This window comes from Rhopalosiphum maidis, chromosome 3, assembly GCF_003676215.2.
Source record: "Rhopalosiphum maidis isolate BTI-1 chromosome 3, ASM367621v3, whole genome shotgun sequence".
NCBI lineage: Eukaryota > Metazoa > Arthropoda > Insecta > Hemiptera > Aphididae > Rhopalosiphum > Rhopalosiphum maidis.
In genome coordinates this window covers 33,336,082-33,359,702 of record NC_040879.1, presented here as the reverse complement: position 1 = coordinate 33,359,702, position 23,621 = coordinate 33,336,082, and the positions used below count along the sequence as shown (strand labels likewise).

Sequence of the window (23,621 nt, the reverse complement as noted above, 5' to 3'; positions counted from 1 at the left end):
ATTAGGTAATTACCTAATATATTTTATATTAAATAATATACGTAACAATATGTAAATGATATGCTCTTACTAAAAACTCAAAATAAAATAGTTTTAAATAATTTATTTTTATTTTTAAATATTCTAATAAAAATTTTTAAAAAATATGATTATACCTACTTAAATAGTAAAAGGTTTTAGTACGTTTGTTTAACCTTAATTTACCATACACAACTCTATATATTATACATTTATACATAATATAACATATTATGACAAAACATAATATATATTTTTCGATTTATAGACATCTTGAGAAAAAAAAATTATTTAAACTCGTAATATAGGTGAGTATTAATATGTATTTATGCATACTACTAAAAATAAATTGTATATAAGCTATATACTTACACAAAAAATAATAAATCGATTTTCATCGTATAGTTATTATTCGAATATTATGTACAAATATAATTTTCTTAAATAAACTTTAAAAAAAAAGTTATGAATGTTTAATGTTGGCATGTTTTTTGGCGATAACTCAAAAACGATTCTACTCCTCGAATGTCCCACTATAGATACAACTTGTAATTCTTTTTAAAACATTAAGACATTTTTAGGTTTTTTAAAAACAAATCAAACATTCTAAAACTGTTGATGAAGTCGTTTTTAACCTATATTATTTTTTGTTTCATTCTATAATTAAAGTCCAAAGTCACAACTCTATATTTATACATATATATTTAGGTAGGTAGGTTTTATTTACTATTCAAACTGTTAAGATGAAATAAATCGGGCGTCTCTACACGAAATTTGATTTTGGATAATTAATAATTACCAAATTCGTCATGAATACAAACTCGAAACCAAATTTGTTTTTAAAATATTATATTTATATCACTTTAATTTACGTACGATGTAATATGCATAGATAAAAGTACCTAAATACAAACAAGATATACCTAATTATGTATAACTAAGTTGTACAACAATTGTGTGAATTAAAACCCAAGGATTCTATAGTGTCAATTATTAAAAAAAAATTTGTTTGTAGATAATTGACACGTATGTTTGTCATAATTGCGACTGAGTTGACAATGGAGATTAGTCAAGCAGATTATTTTTTGTTACCAATTATAATATTGTACCAACATAATAAACGTAAATTGTCCAAAACATGTTATTTTTCAGTTATATTGTCATAAATTCTGTTATACTTTTTTTTATATTTGTTTTGATTTGTTTAAAAAAACAAGCACTTCTGATTAAAATTAAAGCATATTATAGGATAATAAAAGCCACCAACAAAAAGGTCACGAAAACAAAGTCTCTGCTATCAAGAACCTTGTATCACATTATCAAACTTATTGTCAAAATAATTAAAAAAGAGTCAAATTATTTTTTAAAATTTAAAATGTATAGAAAACGCCAGTATAAATATTTAGTAAAAATTCAAGTATCTGCAATCTACGATAATTCGTTTTTTAATTACAGTAAAATAATAAAATCGATTTTATCTACTACTGGTTCTGCTTGGATATTACTGTTTTTCCTTAATTTACTTTTTATTCTTTCCATTTATTAAGAAAACTAATGGGTATACTAATGTATTTTATACTTTTGACCACCCAAAATACTAACCAGATTTACTTTCCTATCAGAAAATACATTGAAGTTGAAAACTTAAGCATGTAACAATAAAAACACACATCATTGTAAAATTTATATAGGTATAAGTACACACCTAAATTTATCAATCCGCTCAGAATCTATAAGTATTAATTTGATTAAGTGCAAATGTAATCGATGTAGTTATAATCATCAACATTTATAAGTTTCGTGATGTCCAATTTACAGTAAATTCTTAAATATTACACGAATTATAACTTTTAAGCTCTGCATGCAGGCTTTGAGGCTTACAACGCATGGTGAGCCTCTGTGGCCCGAACCTTATATATTTAGACGCGAGTAGAATATAACAATAATAATATTTTTTTATCTACTCATTTCAACATTAGAGTATTTAACGATATTTTAACTATTAAAGTATTGACACGTAATCATTATGTACATGTATATGTATCGTGTAGTCTGTATATTGATTATTGAATAACCTATATTATAAGTATTTGCAAACATAATATGATTGTTTTTATTTTTATCCATAGAAAATCAATTACGTATGGGTGCTTACTTGCTGTAGGCATATTGAATTAAAAATAAGATAACACATATTATCTGTTTTATTATTTTATTAGACTCTATATAAAGTGTATAAATATAGACATATGTATAATGTATATTAATCCAAATACTCTGATACCAAAAATTATGCTATTTTACAACGTTCGACTACAGACGCAAGTATATATTATATAATTATTATATATAATAGGTATAGCTAATATTATCGTTCAATAATAATATTATATACCATACAAAATTATTTGATCATTGGTGATGAATATAATTCGAGCTTCAATATAATTTAATGGACTTTTGGCAACACATACTTGCATAAAACTTTCGAAAATAAAAAACAAAAAATCCTCAAAATAACGTTTGATATTTGTGGACACGAGAACAACTCAATCGACATTTTAGAATCAAATTTAACAGTTTATAATAATATATATGAATATATGATCAATTACAATCTACAATATTATATTGTTATATTATTATAGTATATATCACATGGTATATACCACCTATATTATATACGGGTGTATCGGATAAGATTAGGTATAGGTAGGTACCTTGTACCGATGTTACAAAGCACTAAGTGCCTACTAGAAAAGTATAATGAGTGAATATAATATCATAAAACTTTGAAAATAAAATCTTAAACAAAATCGTAAATAGATAAAATAGATACCTATTATATAGGTAGTATTTATAAATATATTGTGTATGTGTAAGTGTGTAACCTATTATTATATCAAATATAAAGACGGGAGATCATTTTATTTTACTGCGAATTGATGTCTTCATAGTTGAGTATATGGAATGAGTCCATCTGTCCCGAAAACGCCGAAAAAGTTTTCGTGTGGGCCGAAACACTCCGCTTGAATACTGCAAACAGATAGGTAGGTATACAATTATAAGATATTAATATTATTAGGTATGTGTTATTGCTCACTGCAGTTACCCATCACGTCGACTATATCGATAAACAGCGTGCAGATTACTGATTAATAATAATCGGTAAATAGCAATAGCATGAAGTATAGTATATAATGTGTTAGTAATAATTAGTGATTACCCATCATGCCAGATGATACGTGAGACGTTTTACGGCGCAGTCGTTGTAGTTGTGTAATATGTTATTATATTGATATATCCTTTGACCGTCGAATCCATAAAGAAAACCAAATGCATGTCAGAGAGTGTATAGGCCACTGTATAACCAACACGCCTATGTATCTACATTTACTGTGTTTTTAGTCGCATACGCAATATGTCCTTATTCAATACGACAATACAATATTATAAAGACATCCGTGGCGCGAAGGAAATAGTGCTAAACAAACCCCTCGAATTCAGTATCAAACGACATACACGTCATTGTGGAAACGAGATTGTCGATGGTTCCTTGTCGACATATTTATAATGCTAAAAAAATGCACATCACTCTCAAAATGTGTCTGGTAAAAAATGTTAAGCCCGTTATAAAGATATTGTATCGAGCTCAAGCATTTCAAGTCGAATCTCGTCGACCGATCATAATAAGTAGATACGGTTCTACGGTTTTCGTCTAAAACCTAATTCTACATTTTCGTAGAAATGCCCTCGTGAGTGAGTGACTGTAAATTTACCCGAAGGTTATCGGTAATATTGCATTCACATGCGTGGGACATGGGCGCCGGTAGAATAATCGTTCAAGTATAAACGCAAACAGTAAATATAGTGGTGCAACACTCTCTTAACAAAACACACTCAAAAACGGCGAAGGACTGTAAAAAAAGTACATACTTATATGTTTATTTATTTATTATTACTAAATAATGGGTAGGATTACCAGAATTTATACAGTTCATTGGACGGTAGGTACTTACCTATAATGAATTTGTAACCGGGTTACAGTAACCCAACGTTAGATAATAAAATTCTATTTCTATTTAAAAAATAGAAAATACTATCGTGAAATATCACCGGCATACAATTATACAAATATATTGTATTATAATGAATCTGTTTGTTAATAATTTACATAGGTCATTAAATGGTTCGTAATTGATTGTGTATAATAGTCATTTGTCAATATTTAAAAATCAGAGAATGTTAATATTTACGTGTAGAAATAATTATCAATGTTTCGGGAGGAAATTCTAACCACTATATTAGGATGGCTATTCAACAATTTTCATAAAATGTCTTACTACTGCAAGAAGAGTGTCAACACTGAGTAATTATATATTTTATAATATACAAATCAAACAATTAAGTATATGTTTAGTTCACGCCCTAATTCACTAGCTATTAACCGATTATTAATAATAAATACATTTAAAAATAAATTGAAATTAACTTTAATAATTTTGAAATAGGTAGAATATTAAAAAAATAGCAGTTGCATTTTACTCTCCGGCCCTCTTCTCTCTGTAAATAATCTCGGGTACACCGGCATGAGTAGCGTGAAGGAACCCTGATTTACTTGAAAAATGATCTAGGAAGCGTGGTACATCATAAGGACCATTGATCGAGTTGATAAAACATTTCAATTTTGTAATGGACACCATTTACTATTTATTATTTACTAACACATATGCATAACCTATACGGTTATACGGTACCTATAGTATTGAACATTGGATTACCTATAGTCGTGCTGATAGTGTTCGACGTTTAGGATATTATGACCACTATCGTTCTCACTATTTCTGGAGCACTGTAGAGCAGATACTTCCAACAGACTCATTAACCTGATTGGTGACTAAGACATCTATATGTAGATTAGTTATATCAAATCTGTGGATGTAGAAATACAAACAAAATGTATTGTTTTTTATAAAGCTTTCACATAGTGTTTATGGGCATTATAACCATAGGTGCCTATACTATACCTTACTAATAATTTAGAATTTGCCGACATTATTTAAGCATTTGAATAGGTAGGTATCTATCTGCCTACCTATTTAATTATCTTTCAAATATTTAAATAATTAAGAATAATATTATAAATAGGACATGGTAAATAATTTAAATTTAAAATAATACTAACCAAACGGCAAACAACTTCATTTTCATTCGGCGCGTTTACGTCATGTAAAATCAACAAAACATAAGTAACAACCTTGCTATCGAACAAAGGAGTAACTAAATAAATAATTCTTTGTGCCTACCTATTCATCGACATAATAGTAGGTATAATATGTTCTTTCTGATATTACAAAACATACTAGGGAACCACTAAAAAACCGCTAAACATTATTTTTCAAAACCAACCAATCAATTTAACTTAATGTTTTTTAATTTGATAGGTATGCAAGGCCGTAACTGAAAAAAAATTTCGGGAGTCCAACTTTTTTTTAAATATAAATGCTGAAAATGTATAGTCAATAAACTATATTCACCACTAAAATACTTTCAATTTTAAAAATTTCGGGAGGGGGGTCCGGACCCCTGAACCCTCCCACCAGTTACAGCTTTGTAGGCATGTTATGACATCTGTTCAGGTCATCTCCGTCTTAGGCGGTCGTAATTCGTGTTAGGTATTTATAGTTCATAGACTATCAAAATTCTGTCTATGCAGCATACTAGTCGTGATTATACTAGCCATGTATAGTTGACCAGACAAATGGCCAATGGGCAAGGTAAATATGTAAGTATAGGTACAGTATTCAACACGTCCTGTTAATTTAAGGAATATATTAATATGTTATTATTCCATATAGCTAACAAAATGCTCAAGAAATTATGCCCCTGTTCGAGATAAACATTTTTAAATAAACACCTATCTAGCCATCTACCATTTTACATTTTATTTAAATCAGATTTCAAAAATTGTATATTATTTAAATCTTTAGGTTAAATATTATACAAAAACCCTATTACATGCGCTGCTGGTTACTATAATATTATATAAATGATAAATGCATAGTAATTAAATGAACTAAAGATTGTATTTTATTCGCCGATGAAGAATAGAACTGAGTACCACATCCTACCAATAGAAATACTACTAAGAAATGACAAATTAAATATGTAGAAGCTAGTACTTCATTTCTATAGGTTAGAAAAATGTGTTAAAACAAAAACTAAGAGTATAATATTATATTCAATGTATAGACAAGAAAAAATGAAGGTCACAGGTGCAATAAATAACACTTATAGTTCATCTATAAACCTATAGGGTATAAGAAGCTTAAGATAGGATAAAATTGATGATTCTTATTCCCCTTATAGTGGTACGAAATATAGGTATAAAGGACCTACATGGATTTATGGTAAATAGCACTTGAATAAAAAATATTATCAATAAATAATGAAACCCATATGTTTCTATCTCAGTATAACATTACTACTGAAAAGTTAAATTTTCAATTTTTAATAACTTGGATCATTATTATTTAAATAAATATTGAATATTTTTCTTACTTAATACTCATTCAATATATCAATGGAAAGTAGGTAAGTAATTGACGAAGATAACCAATGTATAATCATATGAACAATTTATATATAATTATATTGTATACAGTTGAAATCAAATAATCCATAAAACACTAACATCATAAATCCTAGTTATCATGATAGATGTTAACAACCTTAACAGTGAAAATAGTCATCTAGTCCATAATTATAATTATAAATAGATACAAGTTGAAATCTGTTTTACTTGTTAAAAAATATACTTCACCATGTTGTTGAGTTACTAGTTGTATGTTATATGTTTCATTGTTATTGATAACACACAAAAATTAATGAATTGATTAAACTTTTACCTACCTGTTACACCTACTCGTACAAAATAATTGTATAATTTATATTACTTGTATCATATATTTATATTTTGTTTAAATGATTATTGTAAAATATATTTTTGTTGCCATGTAATATTAGTATGGCATATATTCAGTATTGTCACACTGCATTATTGTCCATTTAAATTATTTCAACTATGATTTGTTGGTTTTGTAAATAAAGAATAAACTAATGATTATTTTATCTTATGAATTAATATTACTATAATATTTAAATATTTAAAATTCTTTAAGTGTGGACCAAATAAGGTTATAAGAATGCAAAACATAAATTATATTATATTTTATACATCCAATAATAAATTAATAGCATATTATAATAAGCATTTATTTTATATATACAAAATATTTATTATTTTCAATATTTGTGTTAAAACAAAACTTGCATGCTTCTAATATAAAACATAATTGTGTATAATATAATATAAAATATAAAATATGTAAAAAGTATGTACCTATACAATTTATTTGGTTCAGGTAACTTAATCAAATGGAAAAATATACTGCATTGGGAATATAATGCATAATTAGAAATATTTTAGTTCAAATTCATTAAAATATAATTTTTAATTAGAAAATTTAAGACACAAAAATAATTAAAAATATTAAAATTAAACAACAAAATGTAAGTATTTTTAATTAATGGATTAATCAGTAAATAAAATAGTATGAATAGAAATTAAAAATGTATTTAATACATTTAGGAAAATTATTTAAAATTCTTATTAAGTTAGAATATAAAAAGGAAGAAATCAGATATATCGAAATGTTAAAAAAATAGTGTTATGTAGTTTGTTGCGATTCAAAATCTGAACCAACTGATACATTTTAATTTAAATTGTAAAGCTTATAAAAAATACCTTGTATATTAATTTTAAAAAATATTAAGTAAATAATTTAACATTTTTCTCTTATGTATAATATCCCCTATATATATTATTAAAAAAGAACTAATCAGTATATTACAATTAATACAATTAATCCAAGGTGGTTTAGTACAAATAAAGTATTGTATTTATTGTAAAGGATTATAAGGACATATGCATATTATAAAAACTTGAAAATAAGAAGTTATTCAGCTTTAAATACACATGTATAATATATCATAATTTATTTAAAATGACAATCCAAATTATATCACATTGATAAGATAATATGAAATAAAAATTCACTTTAAAAGCTTAAATACAATAATAAAATATTCCACTAACCAAAAGCTAGTTTCATGCAAAACGTCATATCAAATAAAATAACTAAATAATAATATGAAACATAATTAATGCACATGCACAAATTAAATGTTAAACAGCTGTTATTTATAAAAATAAAATTTAATAATTTCATACAGATGTTACAATAACTTGATATTTTTTTACACACCTCCAGAAACGATTTTTTCCAGTTTATAAGTTGGAAAACCTGCACAATCTTTAGCAATATAAATGCCATATTCTGTGAGATCCTGAATAGCTGGTTTCACCACACGCATATTGTGCATCACATTACTGGTATCAACGGCATAATAACCTATTAATATATTAATAATATAAAACACAATATTTTAAATATGTTATATAGGAATCAGTAATTTACTAAAATATGTTCATTTATCTTATGTCGATTAAAACAATAATTTACAAAGTTAAAAAAAAAAAGTGATGAAAAATGATAATTTAATTGATCTATATCTTAATACTTGAATTAATTAAATTAATATTTACTATATATATATAGCTGAACAATCATAACAATTCATGTGTATGCATATATCATAAATATGATTAAATAATCATAATCAGTTTTAATAAACATAATGAGTTTATAAAAAATTGGTAAGAACATCAACAAATTGTATTTCATATAGTCATCAACTATTATCAATAATACAAAATAATTATCAATAACAAAACCTAACCATACAATTCAGATTCTTTAACTCAAAACCTTTATATATACCTATCCTTTTTATTACTACCATACTGTTCACAAAAGTTAACAGTACAATGTTCATAAATAATGATAAATAGTCCTAATTACTAATTCAACAACCTCAAATGCTGATGTGATATAATAACAGAATATTACAATATAAACACATTTTACACTATCGTTTTAGACTTCAATGCAAATAAATAAACAAGCATCAACTACCAGAATGCACTTACCAACAAATAAAAGTATTCATTTCATATATTAGATATACACAGTTCAATATAGCAATCGCCTTAATGGGTATACCATTATTATACAATATATTCAACAATGGGACAATTTCTAAGTTTCTAACAAAAACGAAACAATTATATAATAGCCATTATAATATTATATCCTACAGGGTATATTCAAATTTAACCAAAAATAAAAACACAACTTTACAGTTATACATAAATTTAAAATAGACTTAAAACTGAAAGATAAAAAATAATGAAACAATTAATGTTTGGCTAAAATAAGAGTAAAAGTCCACAAATCATAAAGAATTATAATTAGCCAATCCTTATAAGAATACCTAAGAATCCAATAGGCAAAATAATATAATAAACACATCATACTAACAATATAATAGACAAAATAAATACAACACTATGTCACCATTAATTAAATTAAATATACAAAACTATGATAAACCCAATCTTATAGTAGATATTTTATATCTGACCATTTATATATATATATTATAAATCAGGTGCAGCCAAATAGTCAATCGCGGACAATTTTTAAGTCGATCATGTTAGAATTTATTTTTAAGGCCACGTGTATGAAAATTAATCAAGGTTATAGTGAACAAATTGCCGATAAGTTTCATCTGTATAATTTTTATATATTATATAAATCTTCTATGGAAGTTGATCCTCAAAGGTGAAGTATATTTTTAGTAGATCGTGATCTAAAAAAGTTTGGCCACCCCTGTTATAAAATAAATAAATAAATCATACCATCCCAACCGACTGTCAGAATACAAAGAAGTATTGAGTAAAACAAACAAAATAAGTTCAATCTAAGCATACATATAATGTATAATCACATTAAAATCTGACAACACCAACAGTTGATTAACTTGCAAAGTTCCACAATAAATTTTTGTATTTAATTTCAATAAAAACACTAACAACCAAATTTTTTTTTTCAGAAAAACAATAATTTAAGTTATATTTTAAGTCTTTTTTAACTACCTATTTGTGAACATTTTTTCATATAAATAATAAGCAACTTTAAAATAACTATAACCAAACCCGAAGCTACCAAACACATAAAAACAAAAATTTTTTTAACAACTTATAATAATAATATTATTGATTTATAGTTGATAAACTTTAATAAATACTTACCACTTGACATTTTAAACAACAAATCGTATAAAGATTTTGGTGGCAATACTGCACTGCGGTTTAATGGCATAATGAAACAACGCTTACCGTCAATATCTACAATACCAGTGACATTCTGAAATAAAAATAATTAATAATAAATAAATAATAGTTTATTTTGAATAAATTTTATTTTAAATACCGCGCTGAAATCATGAATAAAACGAGCGGAGTTAGCTAATGGTAGAATTGGAAGAATTTTTTCATAACTATCTTCCTTAAGATCTAGTTCAAAATCTTCTTTAAATTCAGAAATAACATCATCAGGGTTCATCATTTGGCTGTTCATTTTTTCCATATTCAAAGCAAAGTTCTATAATGTAAAAATAATATTCAATAAGATATTTTGTTAGTTTAGTTGATGGCACTATAAATTAAATATAATACATATTGTTTTTAATTACATAACTAGATCACAAAAAATATAAATAAAAACTAATAAAAAACATAATAATATTTTTGTTGTTAGAAGCACTAAGACTAAGGTCTTATTATTAAACATTTTTATTTACCTCAAGTTTCTTGAACTCCATATCATTTTTTAATTGATTCATTTCGTAGTCATTGTTTATATCTTGAATGGGAAGAGATAACTTATCATTTAAAGCAATAGTGCCAGTTCCGTAGAAAGCATCATTCTATAATAAAAAAAAAAAATAATAAAAAAATAAAATATTATGTACTTACTATTTATACTTATTAATATAATAATACCCAATAACTTAATTAATTTATAACAAATATATTATTATGGATATATAACAAAAAAATATTTACTTTCAGTATTTAGTGTTTAACTATATATATTAATAGATAAAGCAAATAAATATCATGAATGATACCATAACACAAAATTAAAATGCTTTAATTAATATTGATATTAATATTAATGATAAAACCAAATATTTACCCCCCAAAAAAATGGTGAATTAATCTCATATTACTTGTTGTGTTAAGCTACACACAATTCTAATTAATTTAATAAAATAATAAACATTGAAGCAAAACCCTATTAGAGATTTTAATACACATTGAGTGACAATCACATAAAAAACAAAAAGTTAAATTATTATTATATTTTTAGACAAAATGTAATTCAATTAATTGATTAAATTTGATTGTATAAGTAAAAATATAGTTAAACATTTTTTATATTGTACCATTTTATATCTTGTATCATAAATTTAAACACACATATTAAACTTTGTATATTAAACTATAGTAAAATTAATCTTTGTATATATACATTTTAAATGTAGGTAATAATGATGAAAAATCTTTTTTTCGAATTACATAAACATTACTTATGCAAAAGCAAGTGCATTAATATTAATCAATAATATAAATAAAAATTAATTATGAATTTTTAAATTAGTAATAACTTCAAATTTAACAAGAAATCAGAAAATTAACAAAATATCAAAATATTTAGGAATGATAATAAACCAAATTAATAATAAATTAGAACTAATGGCTTATGATCCAATAAATAACAATATTAAAAATTTTTGTTTTTGTAAAAAATTTAATTATTTAAAATAGCTTTTATACCATGCATAATACTATTTAATACCTACATGTATAATCACTATAATACATAGATGTCAAAATTATAAAAACAGCCTATGACTTCAATAAAAACTTTATTGTTAGTAATTTAACAGAAAATTTTAAATAATTCTTACATGTACCCACTCAAAAATCAATATGTAAATACATAGTTTAAGTTGTCTGTTACTTATTGCCTATAGGCTAACAACTGTTGTACAGCTGTGTAAACATTACAAATTACACAATGAATTATTGAACTATTTTTCTCGTTTTTTTTTTTTTTTAGAATATAAAGGAAACTATTCACAAAATATACCATTTATTAATTTTAACATTATATTAAGTGTTGATTTTTTTTTTAGAATAGTGTATAAACACAAAACTTTTTATAGAATAATAAGATTATTTATTTATTTTAAAGATCAAAAAAAAAATTTACTGAAAACAATTTACTTATTATTTGATAAAAATAAAGTAACACACATCAACATTTTCAAAGATTATAATTTAATTTCTTTATAAGCCTTTTTTTTTTGTTCTTTGTAATTAATTAAAAATCTAAAATTTTAATTTATTTTCAAGGCTTAATGTTAATGATAAATTATAAATTATAACAAAATAAAAATATATATATATTTATAAATTGTGTTTGCTATACAAAGTAATACATATAGGTAATAAAATGTATATGTTCAGTTATAATTTTTTTTTAATATTAATATATCTATATTATTTAAAAAATATAGGTGATCATCAAATAGTTTACTTAATATCTTGATAATTTTTAAAATTTAATTTAATTGTTTTAAATTAAAATATACCTAGTATATAATTGTGTTATAAGTTTTTTTATTTTTTTTTTTAAATTATACACTTAAGGCTGGGAAATTTATTTGCAGAAGTAGATCAAATATAACAAAATGTTTGCCAACTCAACATTGATTACTGTTTATGTAGTCAAATGTTCAATTGTTTCATACTTAGAAATACCTAGTATGAATATTATTTTTCAAGCAAAATATATGTATACAAAATAATTTATTATATTACAAACAACAAACAAAAATAAAGCATTAAAAACTGTATTTTAGAGTATTATATTAATTTGTAGACACCTATCTGCATTAACTATTAAGTTTTTACTTTGACTAGTTGTTTTTTCTACGTTTACTATGTATATATCAGATAACTAACTTTTTAGATTATAATAAATTACAAATAGGTTTAATAGGATTAAAATATTAAAATTATAAGGGAATTTAAACATTTTTATAACATACAAATAGTTGATAATATGAACTAAACGTGAAATAATGTAAAAATGTATGTGTTTTAATATTGGTTTAGTTAATTGGATAGTATAAAATAACGAATAACAAATATATAATAAAGCTATAGGTACTAACATACTATACATTATTAGATGAGGAGTTATAAAATATTAAAATTAATGAAATTATTAACTACATTCAAAATATTACCTCATCATTAAAAGCATTTCCAATAGCTCTATAAATATGTTCCCCATAAAGCATCATGAATGTAATTACTAATGACATCAGCAATACATAAATTAATGCCCACATAGAATAAACACGATCATTAATGACTCTGAGCACCAAAAATTTAGATCTGACTGGGCGATTATGTACACCATTTCCAGTTTCCAAGTCTTTTTCCTGAAAAATAAAAATAATATTCAATACTTAATTTTGAAATACTTAACTACAGTTACATATGTTATACTTTTTAAGAATATATGTTATATTTGTCTTACATATATTTTATAGAACATGTAAAAAGATTTGGAATTTTATACATTACAAATTAAAAAAAAAATGTAGGTACTTATGTGCCCAGCTTATTAAAAAATATATTAAATTTTGTTTGTATAATTATTATTCTTATACTACAGATAAAATGATATTAAGAAATAACTATACCTACTCTTTTGGAAATATATTATTATTATTTTCTGTATTTATAATTTTTGAAAGTATTTAAAAACAATCAATTATTTTCATTTTGGAGATGGGGGAGTGTGATAACAAACTAAGGTCGCAGGGCGATCAAATTTTTACAATAAAATAAAACCAGAATCAAAAATGTTAAATTTAAAAAAAAAATTGAATGTCTAAACAACTTTTATTAAAAAACTTATTTTAGGGACAAGAACTACATGAGCTATAATGCTAGTTATTAACATATCACAAAAGTTTTTTTTTTAATCAATTATATAAAAAAAGTTGTTATTGTTTTAAAACCTGTTATTTTTGTGTTTTTCATACTTTAATAATTAATTTGTACTTATACATATAAGAAAAAAATTATATTTTTATATATAATTATACTAATAAAAAATTTTTTACATGGTCTAATTTTTTTTATTTAAATGATAAATATGTATTTCTTATTTATAACTATGACCTAGGTTTTTACTACCTTTTTTTTTTTTTATCATTTTTATTATTACACAACAACTAATAATGGACCTTAGTATTTACTGGTAGGTTACTTTGAAATAGAATTAAAACATATTTACATTTTTCAATTCTAATTTTTCTCAAAATTATATTAATGAGGCTAAAGGACACACCTCTTAAAAAACTGTTGTATAGCATCATATTTGACAATATAAATACCCAAGTAGCTTTACTATTTATTTTAGGTTCACATTTTGTATATTTTTAATTATCTAATATTAACTATAGCTTCTATTTAGTTTCTAACCATTTATAATCATTTTTTAAGTTTAAATCAATTACACTGATGACTTCGTTTTTTTTCAACACTATTTGTCATTCAACATTTCATAAAGATTATTTGTTAAATTCATACAATAATTTATCAAATATAGGGTTACCATATATGTTGTTAAAGAAACAAAGACAAACACTTTTTATAAAGTTTTATAAAAAATCATGTCACTCCTCTATAATCGACCAGAAGCTTTAACATTTTTTTTAACTGAAAAACCAAATACAATATGGTCACTAACACATATTATTTTTATAAAGTGAAAAACTAAAAACTAATTAAATGTTACATATTATGAGTCAGCAACTTACAAAATCATAAACTGGTGATAAGTGAAAAACCATAATAAACTCGAAAATAATTGTAAAGTAGATTCATCACTCAGTTAATCAAATAATTGACTAATTATTTTATTTTTATAAAATAATATTGTTTTTCAACTATCAATGTTTTGTAAAAGTCAAATGTTAATGTAAACTATTGAAATTGAATTCCAGAACAATTACCATTTCAAAAAACTTTATCAGAACGCAAAATTCAAAACCTATTTTTAAAAATATATTTACATTTAATTTTCTAAAAAATATTCTGTAAACAAATTAAAAATAAAAAATGTGTGCAAAATATGTAAGCTTTTACCCTGTTCTAAATAGTTACGTGGTATAATACAGGGTATATTAAAAACTTTTGTTTTTGATTTTAATTAATATTTATGATTGGATATTTAATAAAATAATCCACAAGCAATAAAAACAATGGTAAAAAACAGCAAATTTTATTTTAAATTGTCACAAAAGTCTCAATAACTTATATTTTTTAGATATATTTTGACATAGTAAGGTCACCAACCAACTGTATACAATACTAGTAAATATATGGCTATACACTGTATATACATATAAAATTCTAAACAAAATAGTTAATACAATCCAAATATGAATTTTACTCGTTATTATCTAACATTTTTTTTTTAATTACAACCTATATACTATAGTTCAACGTTTCCCAAAGTATGCGCCAAGGCGTCTTTACTGGGGGCGCCATAACGCTAATCGTTATATGGTCCAAAAACAAATTTAAAATGTTCTATTCTTTATTTTATCTAAAAAAAATGGTCATCGGTTTTATCAGAGGCGCTATAATAAAATTCAGTTCCAAAAGGGCACCGTAAAACAAAAATGTTTGGGAACCGCTGCTATAGTTGATCAAAACTAAACACACTTGATTCAAATTTTTTGGTCGTTTCTAGATTTAAAAGAATTTAATAGTTTCAACGCTCGTGGCACAACAGTTGAAAATAACTAATTAAAATAGAAAACAAGTCATCGTTAAAAATAAATTTATCACATTCCTACTATGTAGTAGGTACCTACTCAATTATATTAAAATTAAGATATACAACAATAAAAGTTAAGATTTTTTTTTTTATATTATGTCATCAAATAAATTATTCATGTTCAATAAAATCTATAAAAATTAAATATTTGTTTAGTAATATTATATTGGATGTAAGATATCATTGTTACTTCAATACGATAAAAATAAATATTCAATTTAAATTAAAAAATATTCAATATTAAATTAGATAATAGAATAGAAAACATAATTGAATTTCCTTTGACCTTCACTTAGGGCTTGGTATTAACTAAATTAATAGTTAATACCCACATTAAATATAACTAGTGTTGTTTTTTATATTTCATTGTAATAACAAAATATGATAAATTTTGAGGTAAGGAAATGAGTAAAAATATAATTAAATGTAATAAAAATTTCAATAGAAACATTTCATAATAAACTAACATGAATTCAAAGATTTTATTAACAAATACTAGTATTGTCCACAAATAATAATATGAAAAAAAATGCCCACATGTATCAATTAACAATGTACAAAAACATATGCCTTAAGTAACATTTAGGAAATATCTGAAGCGTAAAAATATGCTGGTACCCAGCATGATGGGTACAACACTCTATACAAAATACAGAAAATTTTAAAATAATGAGAATATCATACAGAATTAAGTGTTGCAATGTCAGAAGAAAAGTCAAAGCTTTATCACAGATTGACGTCCACAAATGCACAATTAATACATTTGGTTACACAACATAACAGAAAACAAAGGATTCCTTGTGAATAGCCAGCAAACAATGAGCTCTCTAATGAAAACATATAAAATGTTAATAGTTTACCACTTGTTAGGTGTGTAATAGTTTGGGCTTGAGCCCAAAAACACAACATTGATAGCAAGTACATGTTATAAAAAAAGATAATAAATAAATAAACAAAAAAATTCACAGCCAAGCATATTATCGTTTACATTAAGATAGGAATTGAATGACATTGAAACTAAACAACAATAATTTATGTATGTATAACAGGAATATCTTTGTAAGTCACACAGAGACCAACCGATGACTAAACGAAAATTAAACATAACGCAGAACTTTGATGACGTATTCAATAATGATTGTAAACGAGACAAAAATATAAATATTATTATGTGGTATAATCATCGTCTGATTCACACGATGTCACGGCGAGTTTGGGACGTGAATATTATATAAATCTCGTGGAAACAACATTGTTGCTAATTATAGAAATGCCTCCCCGACAACAATCAACAATAGCGACGGTTATTATAATAATTATCGTAGGCTCGTTATAGTCGTTTTACATTTACACGGTAGACGAGCGCTATCGAGTCATCGGGCCAGGTAAGATGTACGTGACACGTACCTACTAAGCAAATTCGCAATCGCCGTGCGCCCGTTATTGTTGATCGCACGAACGCGACAATATTGCGGCTGTTCCAAAATCATAACGAAAATATTACTATCGCGAATCGTGATGATACGATGTAACGGGCATTTTATTCACGATTATAATTTATATTTTATAGCACGTCCGACAGTGTCGTCGACAAAATGCAAAAACAACGCAAAACAGGTAAGCGTAAGACACGAAATCGCAGAATTGAAAAAAAGGCCAGAAGAAACCGGAAAAGCATCGGAGAGCGTTGCGAATCGAGTCTCGACTCCGTGGGACGGGAACACAACCCCCCCCCCCAAGGCCCCAAAACCACAATCCCGTCGCCGTCGGTAACTCACCTGGGCTGAAGGGTCGATCTCGATGTTGGTCACCAGCGGCACGTTGTCCGACTTCTTCTCGGTCGTCGGCATAGTGATGACGGTCATTTTGGAGGACGGTTTTCTATATTATAGCGATTGAAATGGTATAAAGTTAATATCGTAGTGGCCTGGAAGCGCGACGGACTGTGGCACGAGACAGACAGAGAGTGACACCGATCGGTAAGCGGACGACTGAACGAGTGACGACGACAAAGGTTAAACACCGTCTGACGGGCCGACTCAGCGCCGCTGCACTCGATGCAATGTTGCTCCAATAATACGCGCGCGCGCGCGCGCGTGTGTGTGTGTGTGTGTGTGTGTGTGTGCGTGCGCGCGCGCGTATGTGGTGTGTGTGTGCGCGCGAGTTTCGCAGGTGGGTTAGGCGGTGCAGTGTAGAGCGACGATGTCGTAGCGGCGCACTCGGTTCCCACCAGGCGACGCGCCGTCGGCTTGTTATACGATATCAGCGAAGCGGTCGCGGTGTCGACGGGGGATCGGCGATCATGGTGGGTGGGCGCGCGGCGAGCGGTCCTACCCTCCGCCACCGCCCGTCGCGTATCGCGGACCTGGTAAACGCGGAAACATAATAACGCTTATACCTACGTTTGAGTGGGTATAATGTGGAGAGGTCTGAGGTACAATAAAACTACAATATAATATTATAATATTATTATTGTAATATTGTTATTATTATTATTATTATTATCATCGTCGTCGTCGTCGTCGTCATCGTTTTATCGTCGCTAGCCTCAGCGAACTGCGCAGTTGTACGGGTATATGTATATAGCACCATATTATATATTATTATTATTATATTGCACACATTCGATTAGGTAGGTAGGTAGGTAGGCAGTACCTATGTGTGTACGTACGTATATTATACAACCAGTGCAAACCGACGGTGCGACAAGTCGGCCGGAGAGGCGGTGCCCGCGACGGCGGCGTACGCACAACAATAACACTGTACGTTTTACAGCGCGTATTGTAAAATTGTGTCGCCGCGGTAGGTAGGTATATAATATATTATGTGATGTCGTTATGTATAATATCATTATGCGACGCTCGCGTTGCTGCGACGTGACGAATCGAACAAAGCGGCCTAATGTTAATCAAATATTACACTGCGAAATAGGCAGGTAATATTGTTTTTTGTACGTTATCGCGTCGTGTCGTGGCCCGCAGCTGCGGTAGCGCCGAGGCAATTTGGCACCGTTTTGCGCGCGACGACGATGGTGGGAACAAAGAACACAATATCGACAACAATATTATAAAATTATTGTTGTTGTTATTATTATGTAGAGTTTCGTTCGGTTGACGCGCACAGGCGTCCATGCGAAACAATAGCATCGGGTTTTCGGTAGCTCGGGTCCCCCCGGAACTTTCGAAACACCCTCGACGGCCGATGGTAATAAATAAAATAAATGTAAATAAATTGAAGTAGACGGGTAGATAAAACGATTGTCGTGTTTCACTATATAATAATATATGGTCTTATGGGCAAACAATATTGAGAGAAAAATACATCATGTTATATTAATATGGTGGGTAAACGCTTAAACTGACCCTAAACAGGAAAAAAATACTTAAATATATTTTATTATTATTAGTTAAATTAACTACTTTTATCATTTACATCATTACTAATGTTAAAAAATTAATCCATACTACTTTGTCGTATCTCAGTATATGATGAGAGGTATTTGAGGTATTTCGTTAATGCTGTTCGGTTGTTCGGTTGGTTCGTTAATCGTTATCTAATCTTTCTCAGATCTTTGTCACAAAACTCAAAGGTGGTCTCTTATACGATTTTATTTGGCTTATTATATTCTTTCCCAACTTCATTCGGTTATATTTCTAAGAAAAATAATTATTAAAAAGTAAAGCTGTCTAGTAAGTATTGATGCACAGCATACTATATATTATTCAGAACCAGAGCGATTAAAACATGCCTATTTAACCGTAAGACTATTTTTCTTTGTACCTATTTTTTAATAATACCTATTAGGAGTTTAGGATAGTTATGCCACAATGTCTTATGTCTACGATACTATTTAACTACTTGGACACTTAATGGGTATGTGTTTTATGCGATGATTGATGAATATTTTCTACCAATTATATTTAATTATTACCTTGAGACTTAGATAATAAGACCACCACGCCGTCACACCGGTCAGCGTAACGATTCATGATTCACAATTCACAATTCATCATTAAAGTTATTCAAATGATAATATTAATTAGGTATTATTATACATATTACATTTTACATAATATTACGCATTACATTTACATGAAGTCTATAAACGACTTGATAATAATTAATAAATATTGAGATTGTATAGGTGCTTGAATAAAATATTTAAAACTTTATAGTTAAATTTGTTTAATAAAAAAAAATACTTATGATTATGAATTTATAAAATTAGCGATGTGTAAAATATTTCATAAATCCTTGATACTATAATCATGCTTGAAGTAATGAAAGGGTCATGTACATGGTACCCATGACCCACCGCCCACGCACTGTAAAAGGGCGACTGGAAGAGCCCTTAGTGCACTTAACTAAAACTTATATTTAGTTATAACGATACGAGTGATACGATAATCATATTCTTTATTATTTATGACCTTTCTGTCCTATAACTACCGCGGTTTTATTCAAATTGTTCATATTTTTATCAGTATTATTTAGTAATTATCTTTAACTCCATTTTATCTGCAGATAAAAATTTCGTTTTGAATACTGGTTTTTACTTTTGGTTTTGATAAATTACATAGTAACAGAAACGGTCATACATAAGTCGCAAACAGTCAAACGGATTACTTAAATTAAATATTGTAAACTTTAAAACTATTTTTTTTTCAATATGTTTAGGTATAAATTGGCTATTTCGATTTTTTTTCAAAATAATTTTAATTTGTTTAATTTTTTTATTTTCCATACAAAAAAATAAAAAAAATGTTTATATTACACGCGTAGTACAAACATCTATTAATTTTATGAAAAAAAAAATATTGATTAGAACATAAGTTATTTAATTTGCCAGAACTTCGTGATGCACGCTATGTATGTAAATAGTGTTGAGTGTTCAATGATAAAAGTAAAAAGCAAAAATTTTCGTTCTTATGACCTTGAACTTGAATCTTGTTTTTATATACTATACGTACATTATAGACTTAATATGCTTATTAGTTATTTTTGAAACATTTTAGTATTATTCGACCTACTTTTTCCTAGTGTATGCGCAGTAAAACAAAATTTTTTTGAACAGCGCCTCTATTTTGAGTCTAAATTTGAGAGAAATTTATCTTTTTTTAATTAAAACAAACATAAAGTTGTTTTCTATCTTTTTTTTTTTATTTATAAAAGACATTTACAAACTGTATACACAATTAATTCTTACAGTAAGTAAATTAGTTAAGTTTGTCCATCGACACTATTTCTATAGTTTTCTATCTTAAAAATTAAAAAATGTATCGATGAGAGTGAGTTAAAATTTCAATAAGTCATGTATGAAACTGAAATCTGAATGTTTTTCAAAAACAAGAAATAGTAATAAATGTATTCAGTACAAAAAATATACGAATCACATTCAAGGTCATCATGCAATACAAATAGGTACTTCTTTTATTTTTATCTTTATACACACTATATATTACCTAATAATAAATATTTATGCATGTTGTTAATATTTATAGGTATATTTTTTTAAATAATACAATTTTTGAATTATACCTATTATTTTATTAAAAATACTAATTGTTACCTACTACTTGTTAATACTATTAAGATATTTTATAACTTATTTATAAATTATTTTTTAAAACGTGTTTAGTATTCAGTGTCACATATTAAATTTACTGAGAGACGAGGATAACATCATTGATTTAAATATCTACATATGTATTTATCAATGGTGCGATAATATGCGTATTACTGATGTTATTTCTTAGCAGAGTAATATTACAAAGTTACGCTAATGCAGTTGTAATATTATTATGAGCATGATCAAACCTAAGGTAATAATATAAAGATATGCCATATGTTTAGGGGCCGTTTGGCCATGATTATATATACATATATTAATAGTATATGTGGGGTGGTGGTCTTTTTTTTAAAGACAGAAAGAATACTTATCATAGATAATTATATGTTATCTATGTTCTTAGGAAATTTATCTTTCTTTCATTGGTTGTATTCTCATTAATTAAAAATTCCATCCCGATTAGGTCGAATATCCAAGCCATTATTTTATTATTTATACTATTTATAGCTTAAACAGTAATAAGAACAGTAAATAGGTTACTGCTCCATTATAGAGACTCGCAGTCACAATTAAGTATCGACCCCATAAGTCATGGAGGACTTAATGACTTAATCCGTACTTGACTAATGAGTAATGACTATATAATATTGCTTATAGTATTTATAATGATTATACCATCGTCCATCATTGATTAGGAATTGGAATGAGCACAATGCTCAAACCCTCCCTACCCAAGTTTGGAACACGTGATTTATGCCTGTTTCAGCTCTGCAATAATAGACGTACCTACTTTGTACTAATACTGCAAATTGCAATTAACATTATTTGTATGCATATTTGTAGCGGTAAAACAAGACAATGGCTCAATAAGTTTCATAATTGCAATTTAGGACAAATGGCATATGCATATACAAGTATTGAACTTCCTAATTCCTACTAAGTACCCATCCTTAGTAGCATTCAATGGCATTGCATTTCTAATAACATATATTGTAATTTTTATAATATCAATAGTTATGGAAATAATAAATCTATTTTTTTAAGTTGGTGAGAGGACCAAAATTTGACGTCTTATAAAGCTATAAATAAAAAAAGTTCGTACCTACCGATACTATGTACTTGCAGTGTAAATCGAATAATATGTGTTTAAAATAATTTGGAGTACATTGAACATTGTTCACAGATAAAATAAAACCAAAGTGTAACTAGTGTGAGACCAACTTAGAAAATATTTCCACAAAAATCTGTTTAAAAATGCCCATAGTGCATAGTGGATCACTATCAGAATGATCTGGCCCGGTCCTCTAGAATACTTCTCTATGCTAAATCACATACGTCTGTATAATACTATAATATAATAAATATCAACTATTAAGTGTATTAAGAATAATACTTGAAATGATTTTTAACTTTCCTAATTTTTTATTTATTTTAGTTTTAATATTGGTTAGTACAGATATATTTTTTTAAATCACTACCTATTTTTCTTTCCAAGGACTCTTCAATGTAGAAATTTCAAATAAAAATATGAAATATTGGCAACCTTGTACATACCTTTATTAGGTAGGTACTATCTGGTTTCACGTGTTGCGTGTAAGTTTACTATTAAATAATAGTAAAGCAGTTCCTTATTATAATTTGTTCAAAATTATAGGTACTTTCTATACAAAAAGCAAAAAGTATGTAATTATAAATAGAACACTTGGACACATATAAATCGTAAATATACAGACATACAGTAAATACTCAGGTCTCAGATATACCTATGTAAATTACACCACCGCATTGTTTGAAAGGCGAGAATAACGGGTAAGTATAATAATGTTATATATAAAATAACATTATAACTTCTAAATTACTGACATTTTTAGTCTGAAAATTACAATTATTTACTTAAACGAAATGGTATTTGTATATTATTATACTACCTATACAGTATACATAATATATACATGAGTAAAACGAAAACGTTTTGAGAAAACAGCATGTGGCACCGCCTTTCGAAAGGTTAACCTAACACCTGCAGAGGATGTCCTGCCTATATGTATTATTATTTATAGGCCGTATATCGTTTG

General features: G+C 26.7%; 1 protein-coding gene across 1 annotated transcript; it reads right to left on the bottom strand.

Moving 5' to 3' along the window:
* Nucleotides 1–2,216: 2,216 nt before the first annotated feature.
* On the bottom strand, nucleotides 2,217–17,842 carry LOC113555608. The gene is made up of 7 exons (XM_026960067.1): nucleotides 17,756–17,842; nucleotides 13,366–13,563; nucleotides 10,846–10,971; nucleotides 10,476–10,646; nucleotides 10,295–10,409; nucleotides 8,346–8,492; nucleotides 2,217–3,054 (listed from the first exon to the last, which is right to left on the bottom strand). Exons 1-7 carry the CDS (start codon nucleotides 17,840–17,842, stop codon nucleotides 2,951–2,953), a joined length of 948 nt encoding a protein of 315 aa, XP_026815868.1. The 3' UTR covers nucleotides 2,217–2,950.
* Between the last annotated feature and the right edge of the window lie 5,779 nt (nucleotides 17,843–23,621).